This window comes from Hyperoodon ampullatus (assembly GCF_949752795.1).
Source record: "Hyperoodon ampullatus genome assembly, chromosome: 9".
NCBI classification, from domain to species: domain Eukaryota; kingdom Metazoa; phylum Chordata; class Mammalia; order Artiodactyla; family Ziphiidae; genus Hyperoodon; species Hyperoodon ampullatus.
The window spans coordinates 60,166,936-60,179,687 of NC_136922.1; the positions used below are offsets into that span (position 1 = coordinate 60,166,936).

Consider the following 12,752-nt stretch of genomic DNA (forward strand, 5'->3'; position numbering starts at 1 on the left):
AAGTCTACTTAACCTTAAAGTCTTCTATAGCTTCCACTAAAAAGCAAGTTTAATTATTACCCACACACTTCACAAATGTGGACAGCTACATTATTGCTTATACCCAGACAAGCAGATAAGCCTCTTTCGTCAATATCATTTTGCTGCACATCTGCAAGATGCATTTATTTAAAAATGACAGAAAATCTACATAGAAAGACTGCCTATAATTTTTAACCTAGTAGTATAACTAGAATATAAGAACTTAGAGTAAACACAACGTATCGAGGAGAAGACAATGCTATTGAGAAGAAGAGGCTATTAGAGGTTTTCAAAGGGGCAAGTAAATATCCCAAATAAGAGCTAATGAAACCAAAAAGGGGAAGCTAAAATAGCTTTGGTGGCTGCTACCTTAAAGGGTGGACATTCTAAAAAGAGAAAGGTGATTTAGTCTATACAATCCTAAGTGGCTTGTCAATCCTGAAATGTTAGAAAAGAAGGTATCCTTTGAAGCTTGTAACATATAATTTAAAATAAACAAACACCTCACTTCACTAATCAAATAAAAATATTTATGAATTCATGAGCTCAGTGGGTGGTTCAGGAAAAATATATAAAACAATTGCAAAAGGTTTCAACAAATTAATGGAGGACCAAATTGTTATGTATTACAAGGACACAGGTACACTGGGTGAGTAATAAGAGTGGTCATAATTTTCCATAATTTGTGCCTTAGTGGCCATCAGAAACAGACTTCTAAGTTGTGGGGTTTAGAAGAAAGATCTAGTTTTTGTATCGATTATGTTCTGATTATATACACACAATATATTAGAATTTTATGATGTCAAGACCTAGAAATAGGGCTTCCCTGGTGGCACAGTGGTTGGGAGTCCGCCTGCCGAAGCAGGGGACACGGGTTCGTGCCCCGGTCCGGGAGGATCCCACATGCCGCAGAGCGGCTGAGCCCGTGAGCCAAGGCCGCTGAGCCTGCGCGTCTGGAGCCTGTGCTCCGCAACGGGAGAAGCCACAACAGTGAGAGGCCCACATACCGCAAAAAAAAAAAAAAAAAAAGACCTAGAAATAAATGTACAAGCCTCTACTTCAAGGACACATTAACATCATCTCCCCCAACACAATGAGATCTAATGGCAGTTGAGCAAAATATCTCCTAGTAAGTAAAGACCTGATCTGCCCAAGCAGGTATGATTGCTTTAATCAATGTAGCACTGATGGGGACTTCTTTAATCTCTATCAAATTCTCTACACAAGTCTAATTAGTTATGGTGTGTTTTGCTAACAGCTATCTGAGGTGATGAAAGCATTTTTTAAGTTCCTTTCTAAATGCTTTCATTTTAAGCAAAATTCAGAAATCTTGCTCTTTATAAGGGAAATAACAACTTATAAAGAGCAAAAGAGAACAGGAATGTCCGTATGTTTTACTACTGTACTGTCTTATGCTATCTTTTATAATCAAGAAAATAATTTTAAAGGACCTCAACAGGAGCAGATTCTTCCTGGGCAGGGACACTGGAGAAAACGATGGAAGTAAAGGTGTGATGTAGAGGAGAGTCCCCAGATAAAGCCAGCACTGCTTACAGGTTACTTGTTAGCTGCTTCCTCTGTTGGAGCCATTAGCAGTATTTTAGGAACCAAATAAGCTAACAGGTCACAACCCACTTCATACACGTACATAAAGCAAACTGGGCATAAATGCGATTCTTTCACTCTTCTGTGTGCCCTAATAAACGACCCTGCAGCTTTGTGAAAACAATCCACTTAAGGAGCTACTTTCTGTTTCCAACAAGAGCAACACAGCACAACTACAAAAGCCTGTGTGGAGGATATGCAAACCTAAATACAAGGTACAGATTAGCATAAAAATAAATACTTTCTTAAATGAAACACGAGGAGAAATAAAACTACAAAATAAGAAACATAGTTTCAAACATTGCTTGATCCAATAAATATTTAAAGTGAGCCAGCAATGCGCCAGGGGTCCAGCTGGAGGGGCAAGGAAGAATGAGGCAGATTGAGGGAAGAGCAGGCGTGGAGGGCTGCCAGGGAGAGGGAACAAGAGGCCAAACGAGTTCGGTGTGGCTGAAGCAAAGGAGGAGGGTGGGAAGGCAGAAATGAGCTGGTGAGGAGAGCAAAGGCCTTTAAGACAATGTGCAGAGATGGACTTTAATCTACAAGTAACTGGAAACCACGAGAGAGACTTAACAGGAGAGATGACATAATCAGGGTTTTACATTTTAGGAAGTCCACTCTTTACCACAGAAAATGAACTGGAGAAGAAGATGAGAATGAAAGGCAAGGAGACCAGTTAAGGGCAGATGTGGTAGAATCTAAACAAGGTTCAGCCAAGGTACTGGTAGTGGTAGAGAGGGCAAGTGGGTGAATTCAAGGCACAGCCGAGAAGTAGAATGGATGAAACATCATGGGAAATGAAGGAGAGTAAGCTGAATACGGTATACAACTGTACATATTACTACTTTTGTCAGAAAGTAAATGGCAGGGGTGTGGGGAGTGGGGTAGGGAATAAGTTCTACACAAAAATCTACAAGTCTGTTTGTCTAAAAAGTATTTTCTAACGTTGAGATCACAAATGAGAGGAGGCCAACAATTTGCATTTCAAATGACTTTATACATAAATATATATATATTCTTAAAGTAGGAAGATGTATTTAGAAACCTAGCATCATGCGAAAGGTCCTCTCTTCTTTTGTGATATGTATATCCAATGTCATTATATTAATAACCGTCGGAAAATGCTTATTACTGCTTCCATTCTAAGGGCTTGGTAAATTAATGTAAATTTATGATGAAAAACAACGTTTTACCAGCTCACATTACAAACAAACCCAAGCACAAAAGAAAAATCTCATCTGAAAGGCCAGGATTAAAAATGAACAAGATAAAAGGTTTTTATCCAAGCTAAGTTTTAAATAATTTCCAGTGACTGGGTCACTATTTTAGTAATCTTGCCTTCTAGGATAGACGTATGCTTTGTTACGAGAGAAGTGGGGGTGGGGTGAGGTGGGGAGAGAGAGAAGGGAGGGAAGAAGAACGAGACCACTAAACATCCCCCCCCAACCCCCGCTCTCTTGGGTAGTCTCTGCCTTTACCATACCTTAGCCATGAGTGTTGTTCCGAATCCACCCTGATAGTTATTAGCCGAGGGAACTCCATCCATCACCCCAGGTACAGGATTATAGGTGTCACTTGACCAACATCGTCCTGAGCTCATATTTAGGATTTTAGCCAAGAGTTTCGGGTCAAGCCCTAACCTGTCAAAGAAAAGAAGTGTTAAATGTCAAAATGTACAAGTCACGTGTGACTTATTTACGTGTGAGGATGCTCCATCTTCTCTCTCCATTTATGATATGTCTTCAAATATCTAAGCAGACTGATGAGAGTGAAGAATCCAATCTTAAATTATAGGGTATTAAAAGCTAGTGATTAAACATTTCTGAGCCAGGACATTCTGCACTGAGAGAAAACCTTCTGCACTACCCTGCTCTTAAGAAATAACATACGACTGCGTAAAAGTATTGTTGGTTTATCACACACATGGGTTTTCTAGTCTTTTGGACATTATTGCATTTATGTGTCACATAAGAACCTTAAGCCAAGATGATCATCTAAATTCTACAGTCTTTACTCACAAGTGATGTATTTCAGAAAGAAATATTGACAGTTAAATTATGTATCATGGGAGTCCATGTGGATGCATTTATATGTATGTTTATTCCTTTAGCTCTTATGAGAGAATAAATGCAAGAGATGAGCCATGAGCAGTAAAATGAGCTTAAGGGAAGTTATCATTATAAAAGAAGACATTTCTTGCTGTAAACTTTTCCTTATTTATTAAATCTTCATTAGACATTCTTGCTTATGAAGCAAGTCTGCACAGAGTTGTGACATATGCTATCTATTCAGAGACATGCATTATAGTTCTGGGTCAACTGCTGATAAGGTTACTGATCCTGATAAAACAAAGCTTGCCCAAGCGGAAACATCATTTGTTCTATCACTGAGCTGATGGCATAAACGGCTGTTCAGTGTGGACCCAGAAAAAAAGTAGAATTAAAATGCTCTATTACTTTATTCCAAGTATCTTAGTGCAGCCTGGGAAGCACAGTTTTGCTACGTATCTTTGAATCAAGTTTCAAATAAAACTTTCTGCCTTTTCTTAAAACCAATCCCTTCCAGAATAAAAAAAAAAAAAGATTAAACAGAGACACATGTAAATATTAAATGAACTGTGCATTTTGGGGTGCTGCTTATTACTTGTGTGTTCAAAATTGTCTATTTCCAGATCAGAATAGAATGACGAGTAAAACCTTTTTCCAATGCTCGAGCAGGGTCTAGGGCTAATAGCCAGAATGTGTATGGACTTACCACATAATACAACTGTTATGTAATCAGGCTTTCAAGGAGCAGCTGTGGTTCAAGGAATACTATATGGCATGCCATGAAGATGAACTCACATGGTGGCCTGTGTTATAATGAGCAGTTTTTACTAAGATTATAACTGATAAAGATTCCATCTAAATCAGCTGTCATACATTCTGTTCAATTGTACACTGCTGGAAAGAAACCTGATGGTTTCATTCATTCTTTTTATAAAGATCCAAGTTTGTTACATGTATAATTTGCTACTGATGCTTCCTTTCCCCTTTCAAATATAATTAGGCTATCAGGATGCTATGGTAACAGATGACTTAGGAAAAGATAAAGCCAATGCACTTAGGGAAAAACTGTGAAAAGTAAAATCACAAATGAACAACTAGTTAATTTGCTATTACTGCAAATATATTGTCTAAGCACAAATATGCAAGAATATATATGTCTAATGTGCTCTATGAGCAGGGGATATTTTTAAAGACCCCAAAACACTGTCTTTACCTTCCATTTGGAATATAATTCAGGCTTCCTAATTTAGATTTTTAAAAATGGCTCATTACATTCAAAGCAGCAGAGATACTCCCCCTCCTTATAACCTACCAGGTTAGACTCAACAGTGCCTCACAACACTCTTTATTGCTAAAGAAATTCATACTCTGTCTATAATACTCACCAAAATGGGAGCAAAGCTTATTATCCTTTGTAAAACGCTACATTTCATTTTTCTTGAATGTTCAAGGAAAAATACTGGCGCTGATTTATGGAACCCTTTTTGGTGAACATATTACTATTTAGAAGCATCCTGACAGGCACACACAAAAATGAGGTGGCAGTTGTTATGTGCTCACTTTTCAAATCTGATGCTTCCCCACCATGCTGATTCTCTTTAGGAGATGTCTACTCCCTCTCCAGTCCTCCCCAACCCCCCAACAGCAAAGTGTATCATTAAAAAGAGCAAGTTAGAAGTGTTTTGCATTTCATCTTTCTGAGGATTCTTTCACTGGCATATATATAACTGACAGTTAAAATTAGACATGATATTAAAATCAGTTACTGAAGTCCTCTGTCTTCCACTGTGCCCAAGGCTTGTAATGGTCTGAAACCAGCTAGAATACACAGTAATTGTCATTCAGGGAGTCTATCCTAGAACGTCATGCTTCACTGGAGAAGACTGAGTTTCATTTGAAATCAACAAATTAATCCAAGACAGGTATCTGAAAGGGCAAGTTTAATAGGAAGCAGCTACTGGGCTCTCAACCATGATAAAATGTTATTGCTGTTTCCCTGTAAATTGGCTGGGAACATATGATACTTTCTGCATAAGAGCCCCATTGCTGTTCAGGAGATATACAGCTCAAGCCATCAAAAGGATGACAGTCTGTCAGTCCCCATAATAACTTGCCACTGGATGTGGTTCGAGAGTGTGCGCATGCATGCATGTGGCTTTACAATTGCTGGAATGTTCTCTGATATAAACAGAATGAATTCATTGCTCTGACCGCATATATAACGCAACTCAAATAAACGTCACTGTGTCAAATCCACTCACCTTTAAAACGCAAGAATTTTAAATGAACTTTTGGGAGAAGTAAAAATGATGCATAAACTATAAGAAAAATTAAAGAGAAGCCAAGTGTTTGCCTTCACTGTAACCAAGGCTTTTAAGGGCCAAAAAAGTTTGTTCACCTTATAGTCTCTGTAAGTATCTATACTGTCTGGTTTTATGTAAGAACAAAGCAAACAATGTCCCTAAACTGAGATGTTTGTATCACAGAACCAATCTGGAAATGAAACATCTAAGACTATGTCAACTTAAATCAATCATTCTGTTATTCACCAATGTTTACGCAGACCTGTCATCTAAGAAGAGGCTGTGCCTGCCCTCCAGGAGTGGGCCAGTTAAGACACCTGCCCAGTAACGTTTACCTGAGGCAGGGGAAGAGCCCCCCGACCCCCACCTCATTCGTCTGACAAATCTTCACTGAGTGCCTGTTACATGCCAGGGATGTTCTTAAGATACAGTGGTGAGGGACTTCCCTGGTGGCGCAGTGGTTAAGAATCCGCCTGCCAATGCAGGGGACATGGGTTCGAGACCTGGTCCGGGAAGATCCCACATGCCACGGAGCAACTAAGCCTATGCACCACAACTACTGAGCCTGCGCTCTAGAGCCCGCGAGCCGCAACTATTGAGCCCGCGTGCCACAACTACTAAAGCCCGCACACCTAGAGCCTGTGCTCTGCAACATGAGAAGCCACCACAGTGAGAAGCCTGAACACCTCAATGAAGAGTAGCTCCCATTCTCCGCAACTAGAGAAAGCCTGCGTGCAGCAACGAAGACCCAATGCAGCCAAAAATAAATAAATAAATAAATAAATTTATTTTTAAAAAAAGATACAGTGGTGAGCAGACAAAGCTCATAGAGCCTGCATTCTAGTTGGGAAGACAGACAATAAACAAACAAATAAATATATAATGCTAGCCAGTGAGAAGTGTTATAAAGAAAAAAACATTAACGTACAATTCAATTCAAATACAAACCACCACCACCATCACGTCAATAACTACCATGTATTGAGCACCTACTATGTATCGGGCACTGTTTTAAAAGATTTACATGGATGACTTAATTTACTCTTCACAACAGATACTACTGCTACTGTGGATAGATACTATTATTTTTGTCATTTTACAGATGAGAAAAGCTTAAGTCTGTGACAGAGCTGGGATGCGGTCATCAACAGACACCCACACTCACTGCCCTGAGTCTCACTGGGTCATATGGGTAGTCACTTAATCAGCCAACATGATGGCATCCTATCAGTTTAATAAGAAATTTGGCCAAACCTTTATTATAAACCTTTTGCCATATGTTATATCTATCAGGGTATACAACTAAGAGGTTTCAGTCATCACCTAAATGAAACGGCAACACCTCCTTAGGGAAGTAACCAGGAAGCTAAAATTATGCTTGTGGGAAAGTTCTCATCTTGAACGGCCTTCCAGAAGTTTGACTGTTTTAAGCTTCTTTTGGTGGAAGGAGACAATATGGCTGTTGCTAGAGGGGCCTGGGCCCTGTTGGCAATGCAAATAACTTGTTATACCACCCATATTGAAAAAAAAAAAGCAAACCAAACAAAAAACATAATTTCCAGAACAAAAATGAAAACAAAAAAACAAAACGCACATTACCAATGTTATTCTTATGTGGTGCACGGGAATAAGACCTCTCTAACGCAAGTAAGGCCCTTTCAGTACCATAAAACTAGGTTCTGAGTCCTAAATAGATCCCAATTAGAAGGCAGAAAGCTCTAGTAAAAAAGAATTTCCAAATATGTTGTATACCAATATTTTTTATGCTTTACTTTTTTACAGCATTTAAAAATCTCACTAACATCCATAAACACTCATTGTAAAAGATCATAGGGTCAACAGGAGTTTAAAACTATAAGGTTTTCTTCTATTTAAAAAAGGGAAACATCAGTGTTCAAGAAAAGACACTGACTTATGAGAATGAAATTAATCAGAAACGATCACTTCATAGGAATAGGTAACTCAATTTGTAAATGTTGACATTAATTCTCTAAAAAAATTTTTACTTCAGAGTGAACAGAATATAAATGTGGCTGAACCACTCTGATGCTATACTACTTTGTGGGAATTTACTACTTGGGAATTTATGCTTGCTGATGCCAATTTTCTCTTTCACCTTGCAATGCTCAATAAATCGTGGCCGCTCTCTATACTCTATTAGAGAACATTCCTGTCATTTTAAACCATGTCTGTAAACCATGGAGAAAAGACAATAGCAGAAGCAATCATTTTTAGGACTTTCAAACCACTGAGAATCTCTGTAAGATAAACCGATAAAATCCTAATGTCATGAAAATAAGCAATTCATTAGTACAATGTAGTGCACCATAAACTTACAAATTATTGTAACAGTTAAGTAAAAACAATGAGTTCCTGCTTTGTGTTCAGACATACGTGTGTGTGTGTGTGTGTGTGTGTAAATATTTCATTTACACACATATACATCAGTAACAGTAATAGAGTTTTGGAAAAATTAAACATTGAAAGTTTCATATTTCTAAATATTGTTTTTGTAATAGTGGATCAAGGCCAACAATAAGGGAAAATCTATTTATTGCTTCTGCTCTTAATATTGCTGTTTGGAATTTTATCACTTTCTTTTCTCTTTGATAATAAACTTGCTCTAGTAGCCAGTGTATACATTTCATTGTATACATTTTATTCATTTGATTCAACTGATTTTCATACTATTCTTTATTAGCTGGCTTTTGGAGTTAGACTTCCATAAGCACTTATTGTACAAAAACTTCATTTTAGAATGATCATCTAATAAGACTTTTGCTAGGAAAATTATTTGAGGAATGCTAGAGGATGCCTAAGGAACATTCTAGATCCAGTGACGTTTAAAGTAAGAAGCAGAATATAAAATAAACTGGCAAAAAGAGAGGGAAATTTCAGTATAGTATAACCTAGGCTTTTACTTTTTTTATTATATACTCATTTATATCCAGAAAAAATGAAAATAAAATTCTAAAGATGCAAATGCATACTAATGCTCTAATCCTACTGTCAACACCAATTAATTTTGTATGCAATTTTGGTTCCAGAAATTTACATTTTCCTCCTCCATAAAATTAATCTAGAGGATGAACATAAAAACAAGTTACTAGTAACTGGTTTTTCAATTATGATAAGTGACCCATAGCCTAAACTGGCTACAATACAGACATAACACTCTGAACAGCTTCTTATATACCACCAGTTTTATTAAGGCTTTGTACAAATATGCCTTACCATCTTACAGACATTCAATTTTAAAATGTAAATGGTACAGGATATTGATAAACCAATTAGCGCTGATGCAAAGCAAATTCCTCTTTTGTCTCAATTACAACATGACAACTTAATAGGTCAAGACAGTTTAACATCTGAGACAAGGGCAATTCAATAAAACAACAGCATCTTGATATGGTAATTAAGAGGAAATGTGAATCCATTACTGTGTTTTAAAAAATATCTCAAGCACTTTGGCTCTTCTTATTGCTTTCATCAAAAGCTATGGTATGAAACACTACTCTGATTTGTGATATATTTGGCAAGCAGTTTGGGGACGTGTGAAGAAAACACCTCAGTAAAAGCATCTTTCTCATTAAGCATTTTCTAAAGTAAGAAATGTATATTTATTATATTCATGAAATGCAAAACACCCAAAAAATTAATTAGGTGATTAATCATATGTAGCATTCCTAACCCAAAAGATTAAAGGCTAAAATTAAGACATTAACCTTAAGCATTCTAAAGGATGATCACCATCGTAGGAAAAACTGAATTCCTGAATCACTTTCAGCAAAGTATGAATGCCATTTTATTTCAATGAAAAGATATATCCTTAATGTAAAGTAACAAAACCCTAGGGAAGTTAAAATGAAAAGAGTTATGCATACGAGTTGCAGCTTCGTGAATGCCATCCAGTTTATCCTGAGAATAAACAATCAAGAACCCTTTTAGTGTAGATTTTGGGGACTATATTTAAAATAGATACATAAAACCAGTCACATGGTAGCATAACACCTGAATTCACTATACACTAAAACTGTATTTTATACAAATTTGTCCTACACTACCAGAGATTGTTTAAATTTTATAGTAAAAGTGTCTCTTGCATTTCAACATAATAGAAGAAATGGAGCTCCCATATAAAAAGGATAATGTAACTTCAAATATAAAGCACAATACATTTTATGGCTTAGGCAGAGAGCATTCATGCTCTCCAGGGTCCTATTGGTCGTCCAATAAGCAAAGTCTATTAAAGTTCAATAATGAAATACTTTCAAAATGTTCCTGGATCAACGGATTTATCTCTCATGAACATTTGTTTTCAACATCAGAAAATCAAAACGGAAAGCTCATAAAAACTGTTAGTATATGAAAATGTACTATTCAACAAACCTGATTCCCAGATTCATAGCTTCAGCAGTTCCAATCATACTAATAGCTAACAGCAAGTTGTTGCAGATCTTCGCAGCCTGAAAATAAATTGAGTACATATTAAATATCTTTATTTTCAAGCTATAACTCACAGGAAGATTTCTTCACCCTATTCCACATTTCTAAAAGTAAGAGCATTCAACTGTTGATTCTTTCAAAGGAGGAAAGGCACTTGGTGCTGCAAGCCTCCCTCTGAGCCTAACACTAGATCCCAGAGCAGACTGGGAGGGGGTCCTCTTCCCCTAGGGAAGAGCTCTGCAGTGTGGCGACTGAGCTACTCCTATGGGCGCAAGCACAACAGGGAATACTGATTGATGTGGCACAACTGCTCCTTCAGGAATGAGGCTGACATTCTAACTGGGGAAACAGGAGTAACACACCAAATGAAAAGGCAATGAACAAGGAAACACAACTAAGTGGTAAACTGTATGGTAGAAACTGTAAGACAGACAGAGTAGGAGTTCAGAGAAACCAGATCACTGAGGGCAGGTGCAGAGAGGAAGCAGAACCTGAAACCATCTCTCAGAAGACCAGGCAGGATTTAAATAGGCAAGAGAGGGAAAGAAGGAGAGCAGGGAAAAAAATAAATACACAAGGGCATGAGATATTCCTGAGAACAGTCATGTGCAGTGGTTTTAAGGAATGAGGAGAAGTTTGATAGTTAAGACTGGGTCAAGAGCTACAGAAGCTAGTGTCCAAACTTGACGTGGTACGAAATAGGGATCTATGCAAAGTGTCAGAACTGGGAAACCTATGATGATACAAGCATCTTGATGGAGTTGGTTTTGGTTACAATGTTGGCAAAGTGGTAAACCTGGTATCCAGAGATCTACTAGGCCCTGTGAGCAGTAAACAAGGTGTGAGATAATGAAAGATTGAACCAGGTAATGTGTGGAATGAACAAGATAGCCAACAATGAGAGCCACTGAAGCAAAAATCAATAGAACCTGGAGACTGACTGGACAAGGGAATGGAGACAACAGATACATCTAAGATCATACCGAAGTCCTGAATAAGATAAAGCTGGTACCACTGACCAGGACAAAGCATGAAGAGGAGTGAGTGATAGTGTGTGTGTTGGGTGGGAGGGGGACAACCAGTTTGATTTCAGAGTTCATTGTAGTCATTCACCTCTACCTGATTAGAGAATCGATATAACACATTTCTTAATGAAAATGGTCTGGTTTTTTAAGAAAAAGATTAAAGTGCATAGGTTGCTTCTAACCGACAGTACTACAAATAGAGCTGTGGCGAGCAATTACAAAATTAGAGGGAAGATAACAGCAAATCAGATAACACGAGCACTTCATACAGAAGCCGTTTTAAGGATAATTTCTGTGGTCACTGGGATAAATATGTCAAAGTCTGAAATGATGGAACTTTTGATGTCTTTTTAAATTATTGGTTTATCTCTGCTTACTTCCAACAGGAATGATGGAAAACTAACTCATTCCAAATTAATTTAAGAAAATCTGAGCAAACAAAGAATCCACAGATTGAACAGAGTAAGGAGGAATCAAATTGTGGTCAGGAAAGAAAAATGAACATTAGCTGATTCTACATCATCAAGTCAGTGTCACTGCTGTGCAAACGTTACCTGCCCAGTCCCGACGGCTCCACAATGCACCACATTGGAGCCCATGCACCCCAGAAGCTCTTGGGCAGCAGCAAATTCTTCTTCGACTCCGCCCACCATAAACGTGAGGTTCCCAGACCGAGCAGCTCCCACACCTGAACAGTTTGGGGGGTAAAGGGATAGAAGAAGAGGGATACATTTCTTCAAGTGTTTAAGTATAGTATAAAATTAGAGAAAATCCTCAAACCAAATGAAAACACCTTGCCTCCAAGTTATATTTATGTCAGGCATAAGCCTCTCTTGGAATATTTTAATTGTCAAGTATCATGCAGGTTACTTATAAGCCAAAGGGGACATACAGATTCAGTCAAACTCTGCATTCATCTCAAATATTTTGGCACGATCATGGAGTACCATGGGGATTTAAAATGTGAATTTTATTATTCCCGTGCATCTCTTAGTCTCCTGAGAAACCTATTCAGTAATAGAAAGTATATAAAAAAGATGCCCTGTGCCCTGACCAGCATAGGAGCAGCCAGAGGGGTCAGCTGCCTGAGTCTGGATCTGGGGTCTCTGGCTCACTCACTCGCTCTCTGCACACTATGTACAGATGAGATCTACAAAGAGAGGGACTTGTCTCTTTCTCCCATAAACAAGTAGGCATTTCAGATGGAAAGACTCTTTGTAGGTAAAGAAAGATTCTTTGTAGGTAAAGATTCTTTAAGGTAGGGCTTCTCTGGTGGTGCAGTGGTTGAGAGTCCGCCTGCCGAT

The 12,752-nt window shown here is 38.0% G+C and overlaps 1 protein-coding gene across 1 annotated transcript in view; it reads right to left on the reverse strand.

The window, feature by feature from the left end:
* Positions 1-12,752, reverse strand: part of HIBADH (3-hydroxyisobutyrate dehydrogenase) — a gene marked incomplete at both ends in the record, with an annotated part of 105,192 nt that overhangs the window by 1,669 nt on the left and 90,771 nt on the right. The window contains 3 exons of the mRNA XM_079711642.1: positions 3,110-3,266; positions 10,367-10,443; positions 12,003-12,136. Coding sequence (XP_079567768.1) covers positions 3,110-3,266; positions 10,367-10,443; positions 12,003-12,136 — 368 coding nt within the window. The remainder of the gene's footprint in view (positions 1-3,109; positions 3,267-10,366; positions 10,444-12,002; positions 12,137-12,752) is intronic.